Source organism: Rutilus rutilus, assembly GCF_951802725.1.
Source record: "Rutilus rutilus genome assembly, chromosome: 13".
NCBI lineage: Eukaryota > Metazoa > Chordata > Actinopteri > Cypriniformes > Leuciscidae > Rutilus > Rutilus rutilus.
The window spans coordinates 31,359,301-31,383,343 of NC_140218.1; the positions used below are offsets into that span (position 1 = coordinate 31,359,301).

At 36.7% G+C, this 24,043-nt stretch overlaps 1 protein-coding gene across 1 annotated transcript in view; it reads right to left on the reverse strand.

The window, feature by feature from the left end:
• Window positions 1-24,043, reverse strand: part of frmd4bb (FERM domain containing 4Bb) — a 67,008-nt gene that overhangs the window by 12,398 nt on the left and 30,567 nt on the right. The window contains exons 2-14 of the mRNA XM_084427476.1: window positions 11,713-11,778; window positions 11,498-11,592; window positions 9,648-9,740; window positions 9,356-9,440; window positions 7,578-7,634; window positions 7,456-7,478; window positions 6,567-6,650; window positions 6,237-6,302; window positions 6,002-6,059; window positions 5,147-5,233; window positions 1,741-1,817; window positions 1,315-1,453; window positions 193-331 (exon numbers count right to left, since the gene is read on the reverse strand). Of these exons, the coding sequence (XP_084283602.1) occupies window positions 193-331; window positions 1,315-1,453; window positions 1,741-1,817; window positions 5,147-5,233; window positions 6,002-6,059; window positions 6,237-6,302; window positions 6,567-6,650; window positions 7,456-7,478; window positions 7,578-7,634; window positions 9,356-9,440; window positions 9,648-9,740; window positions 11,498-11,592; window positions 11,713-11,778 (1,069 nt within the window). The remainder of the gene's footprint in view (window positions 1-192; window positions 332-1,314; window positions 1,454-1,740; window positions 1,818-5,146; window positions 5,234-6,001; window positions 6,060-6,236; window positions 6,303-6,566; window positions 6,651-7,455; window positions 7,479-7,577; window positions 7,635-9,355; window positions 9,441-9,647; window positions 9,741-11,497; window positions 11,593-11,712; window positions 11,779-24,043) is intronic.

A 24,043-nucleotide genomic window follows, 5' to 3' on the forward strand; every position in this document is an offset into this window, starting at 1 on the left:
CAGTCCACAATGAGTCTTGAGAAGAAGCAACGCAAATACGAGGAAAAGAAGCCATCCGAGGCGAGCAACTCATTAACAGAGAAAGTGAACAGAGATCTGTCGGTGTGTGTTGACGTGTGGATAAACAGAGGTTTCTAAAGGAGCAGTTCTGACTCGACTGCTATCCTGAGGGTAAGACGAGAGCTCATGTACCTGTTGAGACCAGACTCCCGTTGCTGGCCATGATGAGCTGATTTTTCACCGCTGCGCTCAGTTTGTTCATCTTTGATGCTCCGTTCTCTGTCAGGTCAGTCGCGATGTCTCCTAAACTGCGGGCTGTGGTGATTTTTGCCTGTTAAATAATATATAAAGGAAATAGGATATTGAACTATATATATTTTTTTTAATTCTTTGTTTCCTATGGGTTCCCAGCTAACAGGGAACGTTCTGGCAAGGTTCTCTCAAAGTTTCACATTCTTCCAGTAACGTTAATAGAAAGTTTGTTCAAAGTTACCAGCTGGTTGTTAAAGTCCCCCTGTAGTCAATAACTGTATCCTTTAAAACTCATCTTTGATCACATATTTAAACGTTTCTTATATATTTGTATGTCTTAAAATAGCTTGAATGTAACTTCATTAAGTATATGCGGACCAATGAATATGCAAATGAGCCCCGCCTCCACTCACTCACACCAGCTTAAGTAAAGATCATGTTCCATGAAGATATGTTGTAAATTTCCTACCGTAAACATAGAAAACATTTATTTTGTGAGTGAATGCAGCACAATAGCAAACATAAATGAACAATTTTAAAGGTGATTTTCTCAATGTTTAGATTTTTTTGCACCATCAGATTCCAGATTTTCAAATAGTTGTATCTCGGTCAAATATTGTCCTATCCTAACAAAGTGAATGGAAAGCTTATTTATTCAGCTTTCAGGTGATGTATATATTATTGACCCATGTGACTGGTTTTGTGGTCCAGGGTCACATATAGTTCATCACAACAACGTAATACACATCAATCACCCGCTATATTGCTAAATCTACCCGATTTTTCATATCAACAGAAACATATACAGGGATAACCTGACTTCTCTTGAGAATAATATAAACTCACTCACGCACAGACCGAACACACACTCACCTCTGCTGTGATTTAACAAGACAGTGGGCGTAGAGCGACTATTATTAAGACTAGGAAATATTTCATTATTCAGGAATGGTGTAACACCTGCTGTAACTTTTGGATTTGGGTGCGTTGAATCTCGTCAATCTGTATGAATCTACTGTACTTGTATGAGCAATCTACAGTCATGTGTGTATGGTGACTTACTTTGCTCTGTTTTCTGTTCAGGTAGAACTGGTGTTGGCTGATGGCCATGACCCAGATGGTTTTGATCAATGAGTGACTGGCATACCAAGTGTGGATCACCAGCCCCGTCTGGCCAAAAGTCCGCTTAGTCACTGTTCGCCTACAAGCAGTTAGACACACACACACACACAGAGTGATCACTATATACACTCACAGATGAAACTGTAAAACACTCACACTCTGCAGAAAATAGCTGCTAACTCAATGCATGCCAAGACACATTTTTAATAAACAGTTACAAACCGTTTATGAGCTCATAATAATGACAACTTGATCACATTAAGAAGCATTATTCATTTGGCAAACATTTAAAAGCTAGTGTGTATAAGGTGGAAACCAGCTCGCTTTTTCTCACACACAGATCCAAGATCAGTCTCCAGCACTCACCTGTGAGGGTCGTTCACCTCCACAGCAAACTTCTTCTCTCTGAAGTACAAGTTCTCCAACTGCTTCCACTGGAAGAGCTAATGCAGGAGAAAACAACACGTGAGAGTTTGACTGGGCTCCAGTAGACAGGCTGTTCTCTCAGCGATACACCTCACTGGAAAATGACTCACAGCACGTCTGACACACAAGTCAACCAGTGCATTCCTCCATTTATATTCGGTTCCATTCAGTTATGATTCAAACAATAATTCTGTTATGATTTTATGTTAAATATTGATCAAATTTGGGTCCTTTTTTGAGCTCGACAGACATGGTCACTATGAACTGCATTTAGATTATTTTAAAAACCCTTCTTTTTCTTCCATGGATTAAATACAGGAATGTGATAAGGTGGGTAAACAATAACAGCATTTTCAGTTTTGGGTGTATTATTACAAACTATTATTAAAACTACATTCATACTCAAGTTGATTCCATCATATTAAATACAAATACACTACCGTTTAAATATTTAGGGTTGGTAATATTTTGTAGTGTTTTTTAAAGAAGTCTCTTACACTCATCACGGCTGCATTTATTTGACCAAAAATACAGTAAAAACGGTAATATTGTGAAATATTATTACAATTTAAAATAACTGTTTTCTATGTGAATATATAGTAAAATGTAATTTATTCCTGTGATTTTCAGCATCATTACTCCAGTCTTCAGTGTCACATGATCCTTCAGAAATCATTCTGATATGATGATTTGATGATCTAGAAACATTTCTGATTATTATCAATGTTGAAAACAGTTGAGCTGCTTCGGTCCCACTTTATATTAAGTGGCTTTAACTACTATATACTAACATTGAAATGAATAATTTGATACAATGGACTTATTGTGTACTTATATTTTAAAAATACCGGCATGTAATTACAGTTGTAATTACATTTGCAATTACACTGTTGCCTTTACACCTTAACCCAGCCTTAAACCTACCCATACCACCACACCTGTCCCTAACCTCACCCATATCACACCTCAATAGCAGCAATGTGTTTTGCAAAACAACATGAATACAATTAGTACATTGTACTTATTTTTAGATGCAAGTACATAGTCCTTAAAGCCACTTAATATAAAGTGGGACCCAGTAACATTTGATCAAATAAATAAATGAACGTAATAATTTCTTCAAAAATAAAATCGTACTGACCCCAAACTTTTGAACGCTAAGTGTATATTAACCCTGCAGACAGCAACCCTACATTTTTTTATGGTTATTCTATCATTAAAAGCGGTAGGTGTATGGTTCATGAAGGAAAAAAAAACATACCGTTAACACACAGTATAAACACTTTCACCTTCAATGCCATACGTCATCACAACTTTTCAGCGAAGGCGTCTGCAGGTTTCCGACAAGAACATTCTCTAGATTTAACTCTCAAGACTTCACGTGTGAAATTGAATTATCCAGCTTTTAGAGCCTCTTACCGGGTGGTTCGGAAGGTTAAATGATGTTAATCAAATCCTGAGCCTCTTCATTATGTTACCGTCTACTCTGCTGAAGCTGTCTTTACTCCCCGAGCCTGACTTGTCTCATCAGGTTTCCTACAGAAGCTTCAGGCATGCGGTCTCGGCCCAGCCTTGCTCATGACATCACTCAGATGCCAGAGCAGCTCCTCACGGGACTGAACCGTCTTGGATCGGCTCTCCTCACTGCTGGGATTCAGGAGTGAAACTGATCTACAGCTCTGGGTGGAGGACTCTCACTCAGGCTGGGTCACTGCTCCACCTGTTCTAACCCCGCTGGAGATTACTAAGCCAATTGTTCAATTCATAATGTCATGTGTGTGTGTAATGTGTTATATATTTCAGTAGTTAATTGTCAGCCGCCACCTGCCTCACTCATTATTGTCTGATTACATCCACCTGTGTGTCATTAGCTTGTAAACATCTGTGTATATCAGCCCTGTGTTTTATGTCACTCTTTGCGAAGTCTTGATAGTGTCACACTGCATTTCTAAGCGCTCTCTCGTTTCCCTTATCATGGTTCATGGTCTTGATCTCCTGCCCGTTTCCCTGTTTGTCTGTGTCTTGGACTCCAAGACATGTCAAGTCCGATTCATTTCTGCAAACCGGTTCTTTTGGACAGTTCGTTCCAATGAACCGGTTCAAAACCCGTTTCATCGGTTCCTTACGTCATCAAGCAATTATGACACTATGCATTTATTTTCTAACAACTCAGTGCCATGTTTTTATCAAAGAAACATTCAAATAAAGTCATTTGTGTCAATGCATATTGAAACACTCAAATAAAAAGTTATCTGTGTAAGTTACCATTCATTCACTTAAGTTAATGGTTGGCTATTTGGGGTCACAGTTTAATTTGCGGATCTTTTATGTCGGATACGACTGACCAAAATTTAGTAGCCTACATCTTGGATAAGATTCCTAAAAGTTTGCCACCTACAGCACATATTACAGACATGTATAAACGCGGATATGTCTCAAGTACAGTATATAGCCTAGAAAGAATAAACCAGTCTTTTAAACTCCTTGATTTCGCTTAACAACTTAAAATATAATCTGAATGCACAATAAACTATAGAACAAATTATTGACATCTCTCGACAGAAAGGTTTTTGCAGGTTTAAATAAAATGTTTTTATTCATAATAAGCATATTTCCAGTACGTGCCTCAGGCTTGCATAGTTTTGCCAACTCACTCATCAGAATCGATAATCCTCGGCAAAATTTGACAGTTGTTTGAACCTAATTCGGCTCTTTTTGAGTCGGATGCACTACTTTGGCTTGTGTGTCTTGCGTCATCAACCCGCAACTAAAGTTCGATTCAGTTCGATTAATGAACCGGCTCAACCGGTTACTTCCTATGAACCGGCTCAAAAGAATGATTGTTCAAGAACCGAACATCACTAGTTTGTATCCCTCTGCGTGTTACATGGATTAGGATTTAGTTAATAAATGTTATCTAACTGCATTTGAATCCTGCTCTCTATTGTTTCTGAACCACCTGACATTACAATTGTCAGTGTCTCATAATCTGATAATGTCCTGTTGTTCTCTAATTTTGTACATTACCCAACTAATCAAGCCACACACACCTGCAGGTACAAAGTGTGCTTTACTACTTGTGTGTTTCATCAGCAGTTCTCTGTTGCGTAACAAGCAGACGTCCTGTATAGACTGTATGCGTTGAATGTAACACCTCATTTCCATATCATCATAGTGTTCTCAAGTGCAAATATATTATAAATGCAAGTGCCGACATGCTATGAGTCACATCTGGGGAAATCAAAGCCTGATTTGACAGGATATTGAGCTCTGTGCAATGACTCAGGATTATATTTAGATAACACATTATTTCTCCAATGCCCAGAGGCAGGAAAACACAATGTACCTTTCGGGGTTTTACTTTATCCTGTTGGTCATACTGTCCAATGCCTTTATAGCTGATACCCAGCCACCATGGCATACCTTGCTTATCCTAGGAGACGAGAAAGAACTTTCTATTAGTTACGCAAGACTGATGCCTTTCAGAGATCTTCTAAATATTAATATTATTAAATACTGAAATGTTTCTAAATTTACACTAAATGGATTTAGTCACATCACAAAAAAAAGTATGATCCATGACCAAAAGTAACAAAAATGCCTAAGATATTAAACAGAGTGGGAAAACGTCCTTATCTTGTTACTTACAGTATAAGAAAGATGTGTTTTCAAAAATGAACATATCTGCTTCAAAATTCACTTTTTCTGTATGGGTGTGTGCAGTTTACTTTGTAGAACAAAACGACCAACTATCGTCAAGTTTGTTTACCAAAGGCTGTATTTTACACATAACTTGAAAGACTCCATCATAAAACCCCGTAGCAAAATCTCGAAGGGAACCAGCGGAGAATTATTCTTTTTTCGAATTATTCACAATTCATTAAACTTGGTCCTGAGCGTAATTCAATATTGTTTGATGTCTATCAACAGTAGGCAGTACAGAGCTGAATACCATCCAATTAAATGTATTCTGAGTTTTTATTGTGTCTGATATCTTGTATTTACAGGTTTATATTTTGAAAATTATTTTATTTAGTAACAGCCATAACATGTTCAGAATTAATTTATTGATAATCAATTAATTGTAATATATATATATATGTATATATATATGTATATATATATATATATATATATATATATATAAACATGTAAATATTGGCAATTGGTCTAATCTTTATGCTTTGCATATATTTTTTACCTTCACTTCATAATAATGCACTCCATATGTGGGCAGCGACTCCACCAGGGTCAAATACCTAAAACAAAGGTAATGTAGTCAAGATTGATGTTTAACAGCATCTCCAGGATCTATCAGCACACAGCAGGCCTGAGGTGTGGGCGTGAAGGATTTAAGCAGCGAATCATAAATCACGCCGCCTCTGATGACCCGCCCCCCCCCCCCCGAGGCTAATCATTGTTTTTCCGATACTCACTGCACAATGGCCTGCCCTCTGGAGAGCCCTTTCAACAGCTTGTAGTGCTCAATCACACGTTCCTCGCTGCAAAAGAGAAGGATGATGAAATCTTCTCCACGGAGGATATATTCCCCACCCATGAAATGAGGCAACCCTCCCCCCAAACCTCAGCATAAAGACAGGACAGCACGCATCATCAGCCATAAAGGCTATAAATGCAGCTTCAGCATCACTGACTCGTCTGCTCTGAATGTGAATCTCATGGCTGTCTGTGCCGCTGCCTTAAATGACACATCAAGCACTGCTAGTAATTAAACATCAAAAAACTAAAAAATAAGCAAGTTTTACCAGTATGCTAGAGACGGATGCTCCTTCAGTACTTTAGTGGGCAACGCTGGAAGCTTCTTCAGCTCTGCTCTGGTATTTTCATCACTAAAATCAACAAAAATACACTTTCAACATGCAACAAGATTCAATAACTGAAACCTTTAACATGTTTTATGTTAATTGCATGATGTAACTGAATCATTATTGGACAAGTAATAGGGTACAGAGATGTGACAACATTAGACAATAAACAAACCAATTTTTATATAGTTTGCTCTAGTTAAGAGAATAACAGCTTAAATTAAAAGCTACCGTATGACTTCCGAAGCCTTGAATAAAGCACACAAATCGCACGGACTACTTTTATGGTGCTTTTTAGACCTTCACACTGACTAAAAGTCATGCTTTTTAGCTATTTCTAAAACAGCAGCTTGAACACCCCACTTAATAAGACTTGGTTTGGAAAGACGTGATTCTGTGTAAATGATGAACGAATATTTCTTTAATGCAGAGCTTGTCAAACTTTTAAACTTTTCTGACCCAAGGAACTTTCATTATTACATTATTCTAATCTCATGCTGACCTTGTTTCTCAATTAACAACCCTTAATGTCTTTTGCCATATCTTGGATTCACTGCATCTCTGACAGAGAGAGATTTAGTTTAATGGTGACTCTGCTCTCTATAGAAGCAACCAATTAATCTTAAGAATATATATTTTATATATAAATAGGTATATGTTTAACATATGAGTGCAGAGACCTCCTGCAGTGCCTTCATATAGTATTGGGTTAAAACCCTGAGTTTTATCTCAACACTTGACAGTAGAAAGTGATATTAAAGCCTGGAAATAAAGACAATTGTCAAAGTTCGTGAACTTTGTGGTAAATAAGTGTGGTGGAACTACACACCTTGTATAGTCTCCTTTAGATTCCTGTAAAACAAAATATGTAAAGCATGTGCATTTAATACATAACACTGACTAAAAAAATGAAAAACATGTCATAATATATAAAAGCTCTGATATTTTTACCTGCAATGCATGAGCAGCTAATTTAAAAACCAGCTCACTCTCCACCTCAATGTCACCCTGTGGACAAACAAGCACAATTCATTTTGCATCACTTTTAAAGACGTGCTCTGAATGCTTCAAAATCAGTTTCATCATGTCCATTTATTAATGTAATGAGGAAGCAGAAACTATGCATGTCATATTCCTGCCATGGGCATCGATTTGTCTTGGCGAAATGGCTTAGCTCATGAATAATAATTAGGTTACCCACAAATAATTGAAAATAATTTTGACTGTTTTCATAAATAAATAGTCTGTCATGTATATGAAATAGTCACTGAACCAACTGCCTTAGAACAGTTTATTATAACATAAATAAATTGCCGCTGTATGTTGAACTCATTGTGATTTCACTGGAACGGATAGTGAGCTGTGGAAAAGAAAAATAGATAGAGAGAGGTGTGTGTGGGAGAGAACATATAACTGCTGCCGCTTTCTGCCACTGATAACAATCACAACAACCACTCAACAAATACAACACAAATCTATGGAAGCTTGTTTCCACCAAGAAATATCTCACAACTCTGACTTTATTTCTCAGAATTGCAAGTTATAAAATCTGAATCGTGAGAAATAAAATCTGAATTGACGTTGTTTATATATTAAGAGATATACGAGATATATTCTTTTTTACCCCACAATTGCGAGTTTACATCTCACAATTTGGACTTTTTTTCTCAGAAGTGCAAGTTATAAACTCGCAATTGCGAGAAATAAAGTCAGAATTTACTTTATTTGTTTATATATTTAGATATAAATGTGCAATTCTGACTTTTGTTCTGACAATTTAGTTTGTATCTTTTAAAAGTTTAAAAGATTTTATACTTTTCAAGTTTATATCTCGCAATTCTGACTTTATTTCCTCGCAATTGCGAGTTATAAACTAAGAAATGTAAGAAATTAAGTCAGCATTGACTTTATTTTTTATATATATTGAGATATACTGATATAAACTCACAATTCTGACTTTTTACTTCGCAATCGCAAGTTTATATCTCACGATTTTGACTTTATAAACTTTGCGAGAAATAAAGTTCGAACTGACTTTATTTGTTTATATATTTATATATGTTTATATATTTAGATATATTAAAATATAAACACGCAATTCAGATTTGTCCTCGCAATTGTGAGTTTATATTTCGCAATTCAGAATTTATTTCCCCTAACCTAAGTTATAAACTCGAAATTATGAGAAATAAAGTCAGAATTGACTTCATTTGTTTATATATTTAGATATAAACAAGCAATTCGGACTTTTTTCCTCGCAATTGCGAGTTTAGATCTCACGGTTTGGACTTTTTTTCTTTCTTAATTTATATCTCTACAAAAATATATCATAAAAAAAAGTCTGAATTGTGAGATAAAAAGTCACAATTACCATTTAAATTTTTTTATTCTGTGGCGGAAACAAGCTTCCATACAATTGAAATGCTTCCTCTGTATGACACAATTCTGCCGCAAGCAAAACCAGGCCATGGCGTGATCAATTTTTTGCCCATGCTGCAATGACACAACATAATCCTTATGTTGGTCATGATGGTTGTGAAGAATCTAAGAGGAATTGCTCTGTTTTCTTGATTCCCAAGTCAATCAGTTACACATACTTCTTCTATGGCCTTGGTATGCAATAACTCACTTATTACTGCTCTGAGGTCTGTGGCTTTTTAATTGTTTATGGAGGCGAGAAATGAGACAGTGAATCACTTCAGTGGGTAAACAGGCACAAATGTACTCACGTTATAGATGGCAGACTTAGCATTCAGAAAGAATAACTCCACAGTCGTGTGCTCCTTCAGAAGTGAAATGCTCTCGATGTAAAACCTGCAAATGACAAACCCGTCAGTTAATCGCAATTTCGTAGTAATGGAACGGGGGCGAGTCGTAGCCAAAAGACAAAAGCCTCACTTCAAATCTAAAACAAGGTGCTTCTTTGGAGCGGCACCACAGTGATTGAGTCCAGGAATGTGCTGCATTCTGTGGTCGATGTGGTCATGTGACTTAAGACATCATGAGGTAGCGATCACATACCTCACCAGGAACTGAAGAGCAATAGGCCCTGATTTCTTGGAGAAGTCGTGTTCCAGCACTCTGCGGTCCAGCTGCAACCATTTGCACTGACCACTGGAAGAGGAAAGTTAATCTGGCTGAAATGTGCGATCAGACATTCTTATTCAACCCAGTAAACGCTCTGCAATTTAGCACTAATATATGAAAATCGTCTGCACAGAGACGACTTCAACAGGACTCAACTGAGCAGAACTAGATGAGATTTTGCATTAGTGATGACTGAAACACTGTTAGGCTATGCATTAATAGTTTTTTTTTTAACTGGTCGAACACATTTGTAACTAGTTTGTACAACCTTTCACTGTAAGTTTGGAAGTAAACAGATGACATTTTAGAATAATAACAGTAACATAACACTGCCATTGTATTAATGTTTTTTTTTTATCATAGTACCTTGATAATACTGTACTATGTTTTCCCATGTGTACTATTACAGTACAGTGGTTTTCTTTAAAGTACCATTTACTGTAAATACCATGGTATATGAATATGGTAATTATTCAGTGTCAAGGTATATATTAAAGTAAAATGGTATTACCATGTAAAACAATACTATATTATGGTACAACATTAACAGCAGTATTTTTTTGTAAAGGAAACTTTGATGCAATCTGTGAAAAACAGCAGTATTAAGAAAAAAGTTTTTTAGCATTTCCATTTTAATGTACTTTTATCCCACTGGTGCTGTTCGGCCATTTTTGAGTGAAAAATTTGACATTTTGTTTTTTTGTAGAATTTTTTTATTTCATCGGAATGGTACGAAATTTGGTAAAGGTGTTGGCACTTGCTGTGTGAACACAAAGAAAAATCATAGACATGATTTGAAAAGGTTAAATGGTCCTGAAAAAAATAGTCACACTTGTATTGTTCACGGTCCCGCATTGGAAATGAATGGGAGACAAATTTCATCTATTGGAAACTTTTGGTACTGCGGCCAAACAAAATCTTACTGAAAGCTTTTTTTTTTGAGATATCAACGTCAAATTTGGAGTACAGCTTGTTAAGATTTATGATTTTCTCACAGTTTTAGAGTAAAATGTGTTTCGGAAAATATAGATTTCACATAAAAAGTCTTTAAAAAGAGACCAAGCTTCAGTCTTTGCTCCAAAGCATTCAAGATCTATCTCCGTTTAAATTGGAAATTCAATTTTCAGGTCCATGCTCAAAAAGCGAATACAGTAAATGGATAATAGCTACTGCATTAATATAATTTAGAACCATAAATCCCATAAAAATACTAAATATTACTGAACTAGAATATAGTAGGCTACAATAATTTCATTAAAAAAAAAAAAAAAACAATTTGACAGACCATTTGTACCAACCATTATGGGACAAATGAACAGTACCACAGGGTTAAGTGTTGGGCAATCAGTGAATCAACGTTTAGAACTGGTTCATTCAAATAAACCATCCGAACCAACTCAGACATTCTGATGCTATTAACTTAAAGGGATAGCTCACTTAAAATTGACAAAATTGTCATCATTTACTTGTCCTCATGTTGTTCCAAAACCCATATGACTTTTGTCCATCTTTGAAACTCAAATTAAGATATTTATAATGAAATCTGTAAGATTTCTGTCTCCCCATTGGAAGTCCATTCCACCAAAGACATTGTAAAATGAATCCATATAAATCGAGCAGCGAGTAATTAATGAACGATTTTTCATTTTTAGCTGATCTATCCCTTTAAATTCAGGTTTGACATATCCTTTCATCCTTTATGTTTTCAAAAAGCTAGATTTTTCCAAATGTTCGATGGGAACAATGCACCTCTGTAGATAACATCATTAAAAAGAGGCACTCACGTGTCATCCACATAGGTGAACCCAAAGTATTCCTTCTCCTTAAGGTTAAAATGCGATGAGACCAAATCCAAGAGTTCACGAGACAACAGCTTCGGCTGCGAGAGAAAATCCATTGATCAATATAATGTGAGACAGGGAGGTTTACTGAGGTCCATTACCCTTGAGTGGGAGGTGTAATAGACTAGAGCTGGGATCAGAACTGTGAGACATTATACCTGAACCAACATCTCCAGCTTTCTGTCGTCCAGGAGCTGCACCTGGCAGAGGCGTCCCTCGGTCATCTGTGGACACAGTTATGACGTCAGATGATCCACACTGCACTGTTGCCACCTTCTCTCCTCACTATAGTGACACACTGAACATTTCATACATTTTCACATAATAACTGTCATCAAAACCAGAGGTATAAAACACAAGGAATCTCTATTAACAGCGACAGCCAAAACAAACTTAGAAAGAATCTGTTTTGGCAGCAAATTGAGATGGAGATGAGACATTTCTGCAAATGGCTGGTTAATTCTCAAGTGCCTGATGCTGAAATTTCACTAGCACTAATTTCATTTAAGGACATTGTTTTTTTTTGTTTTTTGTTTTATTCAAACGATTAAACTAGTAAGTTTGGAATCCAGCCAGCCAGCCAACCAACCTACCAAACAAACAAACAAAAATAACCAACCAAAACAAACAAACAAACAAACAAAACGACCAACCAACAAACCAATCAATCAACCAACCAAACAAATAATCAACCAGCAGAAGAAAAAAACAACAACCAAAAAACAAACCAGACAACCAAAATCTACTGAACAAACAACCAACCAAAGACAAACAAAACAGCCAATCAACCAAACAAACAAATAAACCAGCAGAAAACTAAACAAATAAATAAATAAACAACTAAACAAACACACAACCTGCCACCCAACCTAGCAAGCAAACAAACAAACCAGAAAACCAACCAATCAAACAAACAAAAACAATCGATCAACAAAAATAACTAACAAACAAACAAATAAGCAAACAACCAAACAAAAAACAACCAGCACAAAGACTAATAAATAAACAAACAAACAAACAAACAACTAACCAACCAATTTACTATACAAACAACCAACCAGACAGACAAACAAAAACAAACAAACAAACAGCCAATTAACCAACCAAGCAAACAAACAAACCAGAAAACCAACCAACCAATAAAATAAAATAAACCAACCCCCCAAAAAAATTAATTACAAAAATTAATAAACAAACAAACAAACAAACACCCTATAACATTTCTCTTTCAGAACCCTGTCACATTTAGGGCTGAACATTACAGGGATGAAGGTCAGCGCAACAAAGGTCAGCTCTATGTATAATGTCAGTAATATGCATTGTTTTGTTTTTTTATCGCTGCTAATCCAGGGGCAATTTGGTGACAAATTCAATAAAACTTTAAATCTGTTTTTAATGAGATGCATTTAAACCAGCAGAAGCGAGTCTTTCAGGACTGAAGAGATTCCTCATGTCTCTGCATTCTGCACCAGCAGAGGCCATGCACACACACATTCTTGTGGAAAAACACACATTTGGTGCGCAGAACAAAACAGAAACTAGTTATTTTTCTGTCACTGAAAATAACAACAGGATGTTGGACATTTTAAAATAGATAAAACATCTGTTAACAAACCAGAAGAATCTTATACAACCACAAAAACGACACAAAATTGCTTTGTTTTTCAGCTCAGCACAAATACTGCTATAAACCGACCAATACCAAAAATGTCTGTTTATAATATACTGTGGTGGAGTTGATGTATAATTTCATGTAGCTGTTGAGGTGTTCTTGTAAAAGTCTATTCCAAATGATTCGAAATATGATTTAATCTTTGGTCAGGATAAATGTGGATAATAATACTTTAAGTTTCATTAGTATAGCTTTCTTACTATAGCACAGATCTTGCATTTGCACTGCGGAGAGCTGAACCTACGTGCTGTATTTCTCAGAGTTATGGCATTATGAGACTGATGTTTTGGAAAAGTTTCAAATGCCCTTCTCCAGGCCTGTAATTTGTGTTTGCATGAGCTGTTTTTTGGAGAAAATTAACTTTTACAATCACATTGCAATGAACAATGTACAGTATCCAAAGATCCTTTGGATATTTTCCAATTCATTGTTTCATTACAAATTATACTATCAGTATATGATGTTTGCTTAGTGACCTAGAAATAGTAGGCCTACAAGTAATAATAGTAACAATATCAATCTTACATATTTCTCTTTATGTAACACCACAACTTTTCTTAGTTTAAATCCAAAAGCTTCTGATCTCAGATTGTCAGTATGAATATGACTCATAAAAAAGTATTTTAATAAAAAGTAACTCTCACTTAAAGAAGTTCACAGTTGTGTATTAAAGTATCAACATCGTCTCAGATGTTTCTCCTAAAATAACAAGAGAAATAAAAATAGACAAAACAAGACCATTTTGGTCTGAGTATAGAGCTGTAAATATGGACAATCAGATTATTCAGCCTTGAAAAAAATGTTCAGATCGAGTTTATTATGCGTTTCATTTTGAAATCTCGGTAACATTTTACAATAAGATTCATTAGTTAATATTAGTTAATGCATTAACTAACATGAACTAACAATGAGCAATAGATTTGTTATAGTATTTATTCATATTTGTTAATGTTAGCTGTTCATTGTTTGTTCATGTTAGTTCACAGTGCATTAACTAATGTTAACAGATACAGCCTTAGATTTGAACAATGTATTTTAACTAAGATTAATTAACGCTGTAGTAGTATTGTCCATTCTTAGCTCATGTTAACTAAGGTAGTTAACTAATGTTAACTAATGAACCTTATTGTAAAGTGTTACCGAAATCTCTGACTTCAGTTAGCGGACTCTGAGAAATAAGAAACGAAAGACCAAACAATATTCTCCATTGTAAAAGATTCAAATATCCAAAACAGACCATCACAAATGAAACCCAATCCAGACTGAAATGATCCCAAAAGTACCAAAGCCACCTCAAGCGGTTAGGAAAGAGCGCCAGTACCTGGTAGACGTGGCCCGGGTAGAAGCAGGTTTGTAGGCACTGTTGACATGACCTCATCCTCTGCAGGAAACACCTCTGGATCATCCACAGGACGATCTGACATAAGAGACTGAGCAGAGCTTCCACCCCACACACTAAACCCCACGCCATGCCTGTCCCGCCACCGGCTGGTACCCGGGTCGCCCCCGTCTTTACGCAACCAGACCTAGTCTGGGTCAAACTCGAGACAGACCGTTCTTTCACCACCTCCTAATCTTTGCTCCCTCGTGCAAGATCGACAACTAGGTGACATGCGTTTCGACTGCATTCCCCATGAGCGGAGACTCGGCTGCGCCCCTGGAGAGGATGGAAGGGGGATTTCTCTTTTCCGTGTGTGCGCTGAGGTTAGAGCCGGAGACTCTGGGAGGCCGGCCAGGCTGAGGAGGAAAGAGCTGAGGTTTGTGGGGAATAAGGGCTGCCCTGCCAGCCACGGTTTTAGCTCACGATTCCACTGGTCCTTTTTTCGAGCACACATGGAGACTTAAAGGGCAGATTTGTTTGCACACACACACACACACACAAAACACAATCCTGCCATTTTGCTTCCAAAAGTAGACCAGGCTCTGCCACATCGATTTCTGCGGCCTGTCCACGTGTCCCAGAAGCTGCTGCCATCCCTCCTACTTTACTGCCTGACACAAAGTGAGAGGATTTACACGGCTATACAGCTTAAAATATACATAACAATCCTATGGGGCCTGTTTTAACGATCTAAGCGAATGGTCTAAAGCGCACGGAGCAAGTGCACTTAGTGCGTGTCTGAATCCACTTTTGCTCGTTTAACGACGGGAAAAATGGTCGGCGCTCCCGGCACATGGTCTAAAAGGGTTGTCTCTATTCTCTTAATGAGTAATGGGTGTGTTTTGGGCGTAACGTGCAATAAACCAATCAGTCTCATCTCCCATTCCCTTTAAAAGCCAGTTGCGCTCGCACCATGGCGGATTCGCTATTTACATGGCGGGATTTGCAAGCGGAAAGACCGAACGCGTCTCCAGAGCGCAAACGGATCTGTTTGAGCGCGAGGTTAAAGCGCAAGCAGAACATCTACGGGACAAGCCGGATTCCACCATATCTTTAAGTACACAATATTAATCTTTTACATTGTAATCCTTTTGTTTTTAATATTTGGCTAGTTTGTGTGCTGCTACACGTCCCTGTGTGTGTAATAAGCAGAGTGTACTCGTGTTGTGGACCCGCCTATAGGCGCACATTACTAACGCGCTCTTTAAATAACAAAAAAACAATACTGCGCCATTGACTTTAGACCAGCTTTCAGTTGGTCAATGGCTCAGTCTATTTCAGTTTCCTCAAAATAGCAACGGTCCAACAATGCGCCTGAACACACCTCGTTTTCAGACCAGCCGCCCATGGGCGAACAAATGGGCGCAAATGCATTTGCTATTTAAACAATGTGGCGCAGGACGTGAAAATGATAACTGCGTCGGGCTGAAACTAGCAAAACACACTTGCGTCGGGCCTGGCATTGCACCGCGTGTATGATAGGGCCCAATAGCTCCACAAAAAAAGTCTGTGGGGTTCAAACGTCAAATGTATATTGGGTTCAAACGCTCACAGGAAAGATACATCTCTAAGTCTTTCTTCTAAACAGCAACAGAATTAAATGCAAAGTAAATGGAGACTTTTTCCAACAGCAAATCTCCTGTTTCACACATTTTTCTACTGAGAAAAAGTATCAGAAGAGAAACCACAAAAAAAAAAAAATTGTTTCGACTGAAATAGCTATTGAGGGACATACTCTAAACATTTACCGAAACATTTGTTTAATTAGCGCTTTCCCAATGACGGGTTTACTGTGTCCGCATTTATTTAATGCACTTAACGTGGATATGCTAGAGTAGCAGCATGTAAAATTAGTTTGGCAGAAATAACGTGAGGCGACTCATTGCCAAAGAACTTTACATGGGAACATGACACCTTGAACACTACACCAAAATTAAGTATACAATTACCCAAATTTAATTACCTAAACTTTATTTTCGGTTTTCAGCTAAATGAAAACTTTAATTTCGTTTTTTGTGTTTCAGCAAAAAAAAAAAAAAAAAAAGATATATATATCAGTGCATCACTATTAAAAATGCAATAAAAAAATGTATTCATATGTTTTTAATTTCTGAATTACAATTCATTTTGATATTTTTGGGTGCAAGCATCAGCTGCATGAAATGTCAGCGATACAACTTCCCTGACATAACCCACACACACCCAAAAAAAAAAAAAAAAATTGCTTCACTGCTTATTAATGTTAAATAGTTTGACTGCCAAAAGCCATGCCGAGACTAACAAAGTTATGTAATCCAACTAACATACAAAAACATGCGACAAAAAAAAGAAACCCCTGTTATTAGTGACTCCGGTGGCTGTTAAGTGAACTGCAACCAGCAGCTTATTGCTTGTGCTCATGCAAATTCTCATTGGCTTTTTCTGAAGTATCAGAGGTGTTTGGGGCTCCCAACATCAATGTCATGTCACTACATCAACACTACGTCAAAGTGAGTGACAGACAGAGAACTAAGAATCTCATATCTCTTCAGCTACTTAGCTAACTCTCAATGTACTTGAGGAATATATTCGTAATGCATCACATCTGTGTCTTGAGGTTCAGAAGGACATGTTCAATCTGCTTTGTTTTAGCAAATGCATCTCCTAGACTGACTTGACGTGTTATGCCACAATGTCTGTGTGAAAAATGTACAGAAGAGGTTAACCCAGCCTCATGACTCACCATTACCTCATCAGGCCACGGAAAATAAAGAACAACTGCTATATTTCTGAGTATCAGGCCATGCAAGGACCAACTACACCCATTTGATTGCATTTTATTAGCAGATTCTTTTAAACGGAGGGATTTATCGTGCTGAGGGGAGTGTGTGGAAAAGTGCAGCATGTTAAATTATAGCCTGTTCTGTTGAGCGGCCCATAGTGCAGTGCTGTTATTAGGAAGGAACCAGCGGAAAACCAGAAAAACAGTCTCAGACTTTCATCTGGAAACACTACAACATTGTGCTAATGTCTTAAAACATAATGACACTGCTGATTTCTCATAAAAATACCCATTCAAAAACAAATGAAGGTGGGAGTTAGAAATCTGTGAGCAATATGCTTTCAATAATTGGGACTTCTGAAGCACCAAATGTCACATCTGATAACTTTCAGACAAGTGGTTAATGACGGTTAATGAGTAAATAATGCTTATTTCTCAATATAAACTGAATCTTAAGTCGATAAAAAGGAAGAAATCTGCCGAACCGCACAGACAGGATTGTGGGATATCATAGAGAGTGAGCGATGCATCTATGCTGATTTAAAAACAACTGGCTTTTCAGAAAATAATCGTCAGAATTATTATAAACTATGTTTACAGAAAAAATAATAAAGTGCATTGTCATAATTGTTCATGAGAATAAATCCACTTGCTCGTTGGTTGCTAGGGTGTTCTGGGTGGTTGTTTAAGTTAAAGGAATAGTTCATCCAAAAGGAAAATTGTGTCATCATTTACTCATTTAGTTTTTTTTTCATCTGTGGAACATTAAAGAAGATATTTTAAGGAAACGTCTCAAAACATAAAATCAAAATGAAACTATAATATAATCTTATATAATAATAAATAATGAAATAAAACTATTTCAATAATATAAATATTTAATGATATTGTTTTATGACAAAAATCACAAAATAAATGTCTGTATAATATATATAAATATAAATAATATTACATATTTTATCTTAACATCTTTTCATTATTTATAAATATAAATATATATATATATATATATATATGTGTGTGTGTGTGTGTGTGTGTGTACAGTATACACACACACACACACACACACACACACACACACACACACACACACACACTAGGAATCGCACATAAAAATAAAAATAAATCATGTGTTTTTAATTAATGTATTTTTCATTGATTGTCAAATCTGAATTAATCGTATTACACAGTAAATAAAAAATAAAACTGAAATTTCAAAAATAACTTTTTGTCATTCAGTTTTCTCCTAAGTAGATCACGGTAAAGAGAGAGTTGGTTTAATATAGCAATACTCACAGACAGTTTCTGTTAATCAAAAAAGTAATCATTTAAGCAGCTTAGTCGTAATTATAGCAGAAATATTCAGATGTTTTGAGTGTGTGTGAGAGAGCCCAGCTAACAGGGAACGTTCTGGCAAGGTTCTCTCAAAGTGATGAACAAACATTGTTCCAGTAACGTTAATAGAACGTTTGTTCAAAGTTATCTGCTGGTCTTTAATAATGTACCCAAAGCATTAGCACAAAAACGTTATTTATGCTTCGGTCATGGAACGTTTAGTTGGATGTTTGTCTAACATGTTGAATAACATTCAAAAGTAACGGTCCCATAATGTTTGCTTAATGCTAAAATCGAATGTTCCCTTAAAGCCCCACTGAAGTGCCTTAGAAACGTGTTGCTTTGTATGATGCGTTGACGTAATTTCCACTGAAACAGGAAGCTAAGGCGGGACATATTGAATGGCTCCTCCCCCTTTTCAAATAGCCAATAGCGTTTAGTTTACTTCACAGACTGCAAGTCGTACTTGACAGCAACCGAACACACATCTCCAACCCTCGTGTCAACGGTCGCTTTGGCTAAGTGGTATTTATAGCATAGGGGGCGGAGCTTTAGATTCTAGAAAGCATTTGATTGGACAGAAGCTGAAGTCTGCGGTGATGCCTGAAAATCTGTCATCCATTTTAGCGGAAGTGAGAGATTGTGAGTTTTGAATGCTTATATCTCCTAAATGTGAATTTTGTCATTGTTTTGGAACACACCAGCTTATTCATAACCTTAAGGCTAGCATATTCATATTAAAAGCTAAAAAACAAAAACAAAAATTTCAGGGGGGCCTTTAACGTTCGCATAAACAAGAAAAATAAAAGTAAAAAAAATGTTCAAGGAACATTCAAAATAACGTTTATAACTTAGTGGGAATGCCAGAAAAATGTTCTAGAACATATTTTTGTCAGCTGGGAAGATTACAGATGTTGCTTGTCAGACATAGCAAGAGACCAGTCTCAGATCAGAGAAACCTGGTTCAACGGATAGATCTCCTCCCAAAAGAGAGCACACACACTCACACACCCACACAGATCATGTGACCAGCATTACGCCTCGGCATCAATTAAAACCCCAATAAACATCCATTCAGCGTCCTCATGATCCACACATCAAGCGCTGCACTGACTGTCCTCTACACACTAAAGTATACATTTCATTGTTTGGCTTCATTTGAGAGAAAATGGCTCTGGAGTAACCGAGGGGCAAGCAGAAAATCTATTTTGGTATAATAACTTACATCTCTCCACTTCAGCTATTCCATCTTTATTGGTTTTCGGTAGCATAAGCTTCATAAAAATATGACTGGCTGCGTTTAATACGACAGCTTGAAAGCACTCAACGCATTGCGCACACTCAAATAAAACCTGCTGGCTGTGAAGATAAACCTGTGAGGATTTTGAAAGCGTGGATGATATTTGCCACGGCAGATATTAGATGTTTATCAATGACATTTGTAATTTTCTATTTATAAGTGCTTCTGCTGCCATCAGAGCTCATCTCCTGTCAGGCCTCTTTCATGTTGTAATTACACGAGCTTCCAGATGGTGGCAGCGCATTTCACATTCAGTTCACTCCACATCAAAACACGTCAATGCTGTCCGCTCTCCTGCTGATAAATTACAGAATATTAATCATTTTAAATAGATCAATAATATGTTATACTTTATATACACTAATGTTCAGAAAATTGGGGTTGGTAAGATTTTTATAATGTTTTTGAAGGAAGTCTCATACTCATAAATGCTAAATTTATTTGATCAGAAATACAGTAAAAACAGTCATTTTGTGAAATATTATTACAATTATTTTCCATGTGAATATATAGTACAGCGTATTTTATTCCTGTGATCACATGATCCTTCAGAAATCATTATAATATGCTGATTTGATGCTCAAGAAACATGTATTATTATAATCAGATGACTATATCAGTTGATTATTAACAGTTGTGCTGATTCATATTTTTGTGGAAACTGTCTTTACTGTCACTTTTGATCAACTGAATGCGTCGTTGCTCAATACAAGTATTCATTTCTTTTAAAAATGTCTTTCTTACTTCGTCCTGATTCCAAACATTTGAACGAAATCACGTGATTTCCATTGATTATCAAAGATAATTGCCGTCTGTGACGACTGAATTCAATGAATCACACAGAACGAAAGTAAATAAATAGAAAAAAAGCTTTGTTTTCTCCTCAGTAGACCACAGTGAAGAGAGAACTGACTAAAAGCAAGATACAATCACATTAGTAACACACTAATGTGAGATGCCAATAAATGTGAATTTAATTTAGAAAATGAAACATGGATTTTTTTTATCCTTCAACCCAATAGAGCACAACAGTAACGCCGCACTTTATCAGCAGCTTTCAAGTATTCAATCATTTTCTTAATAAGAATTCTTCAACAAAGCCATTAACCAAACTAACCAGCGCCAATATGAATCAAAACATTAAAAAAATGTGATAATGCATATAATATTAAGGATACAGTAATGTATTCTGAGTATTTGAGCATGTCGACTTGTTCTAGAATACCCTTATATACAGTATAGGCTATTCATTTACTTTAAAGCATAAACACTCACTCGGACAGTCTATGAAATGCCACTGTTACACAGCATGTGTGCGTGTGTGTGTGTGATTTGATGTCACGAGTGTTGAGTGTCACGGGGAAGGGTACACAAGACAAGACCCTTGGGCTCAGTGAAGTTAAAGGCCACGTTTAAACGGCCTGTCCTGAGTAAGGCAGTCCACCTCCAGACTGCAGTAAATCCATGTAAAGCCTCTAACAAAAACCCTTTGTCCTTTAATCTGCCACACTGAGCAGAGCTCTTCTGCTTATTAACAAAAGAAACCTCATTTAGTTGAATTAACGTACAGTTTTCCCCAGCGGAGAAACATCTAAGAACATTTATAGACTGAGAAAACGAGTCACGGACGGGGCAAACGGCCTTAATGGACGAAGATCCTAAAAGTACATCTTTCGATCTGTTATTTGGGGTTCGGTCAAATGCACAATCTACAGAAAAAAGTGTGAATTGTTTAAGACTCTGCCTTAACAGATGACACAATTACATCGTTTAATGACTAGAACGTCGATGTCAGGGATCGAAGGCTCTGGATGAGAGGAAGGGTGAAAAGGACTCGAGAGTGTGTGTATTGTTCATCTAATAGCCACCTGTCCACTTCACTGATGTTAGCAAACAAACAACCTGCAGCTGAGGCCCCGGTATCCAACACACACACTACTATAAAACAGTACAGCCTCTAAAATCTACGGCCTATAACAAAGTAATGATGTCTTTAGGTGCTTGTTGAAGTCCTTATGAGTTTGTAAGTGCGTTTGAGTCGCTTTAAGGCCAGTCGGTTCACTCGGAGGCCATCTTGTAATGTCTCCAGGCGGCCGTTTCCTATGAGCAAACTAATGCAGCTCTATCGACTTGAATGGGGAAAGACCAACATGTATTGTCAAGGTTATGTTTTGATAACATGTTACAGCAGCAATAGCATCTGACAACAACTGTATCATGATGTTTTTATAGCTGAAATCACGCTTAAAAACTGCATACTATAGCAAAAAGGCAACTGGATCTTTGAACTGAAAATGCTTGATTTCCTTTGTGAAACAGAAGTGTGCTTAACTGTGCTGAATCTACACTTGTAGTTGTGTACTTGCGCTTGTAGATGATGATATTAATGACATAAAGGTCACTTAAGTGGACTCAAAGAGAGTACCTTTTCATGACTGTTTCTTTACACATTTAAGTACACTTTCAAAAATGCACTTTGCAATACTATATCAAATTAAAAGTTTTGGTTACACTTTACATTTCAGCAGTGTTGGGGAGTAGCTAACTACAATTAACAATGCTACTAACTTAACTACATTTTTCAGTAGCTTGACAGAAGCTCAGTTGCTTTTAAAACAGTAGCTTTTCCAGTAGCGGACTACTTTTATCAGCAAGTAGCGGCGTAGCGCGACCAAAAGCTACATTTCGTTTTGAGTTTTGAGGAGCCAGCAATGCACTGAATCGTCTTTTGATTAGATCACAAACTAAAATCGTGCGTTACCAGCGTCTATAGTTTCATCACACATCTTACGGCTTTACAGTTCACTGAGAAGAGATCGTCTGATGATTATATAAAGGACGTACAGAAGTAGGTTGATATTTCATTTGGATCGATTAGTAAGTTTACACTTTTGTATGTCATTTATGCAAGTTGTCGCTGCATCAAAGACTTTAAACTTGAATAATAGCCATTTTAAATTGATTAATTGACCTGCTTTATTGCACTCTATATCAAATGTCTGCTTCTGATTTTATGATGACCCGTCATAGTTTAACTTTCCCGCCACAGTTTTATAATGAAACTAAAAGACACTAGTGTTGTGTTTTGAGCCATTGCTTTGGCAAAGCATCTGTCAATCGGAAAGAAACTTAACAATTTGTCTGTTATTTGTTATATACTATGTCATTGTAAAAAAGTAAAAAATCAAATCAAAGTAGTTTCGATGAATGTAACTAGCTATACTTTTTGATAGTAATGAGTACTTTAAGTTATGAGTAACTTGCAGCTTGTCAAACAACAGTTTCAGAGCTTCTCCAACACTGCAATTTATTAATTAACTGTGTTCTTACTATAGGGTTAGGATTAGGGTCTGGTTTACGCTTAATTTATAGTTACTACTACAGTAACGTGTAACAAGGACAATGCAAAAAGTGTTACCAAAGTTTTACTATTTATTTTACTAGTTTCTAGTTTTACTTTAGATTAAATCATCATGTTTTAAGTCAAGTCAAGTCAAGTCAAGTATATTTGTATAGCGCTTTTCACAATACAGATTGTATCAAAGCAGCTTCACAGTATTAAATTAAAATAATACAACAAGGTTTGTTTCTAGTGGAATTTATTGATAAAATCAAATTAGATATCCCCAGAATATCCCCAACTGAGCAAGCCAAAGGCAACAGTGGCAAGGAACCGAAAAACTCCATCAAGTGACCTAATAGTGTCCTAAAACTCCATCAGGTGACCCAATGGAGAAAAAAAAACCTTGGGAGAACCCAGGCTCAGTCGGGGGCCAGTTCTCCTCTGGCGTTTATTAACTAGAGGCCGGATTGTAATTTGAACTGTAAGATTAAAAATATTATATGAATGCCTGGCTGAAGAGATGCGACTTTAATCTAGTTTTAAACTGGGAGAGCGAGTCTGAGCAACGAACAGTATCAGGAAGACTATTCCAGAGTTTTGGAGCTAAATGTGAAAATGCTCTCCCTCCTTTGGTGGTTCTGGATATCCTAGGTATGACCAAAAGCCTTGAATTTAGTGATCTTAAAGAGCGCGATGG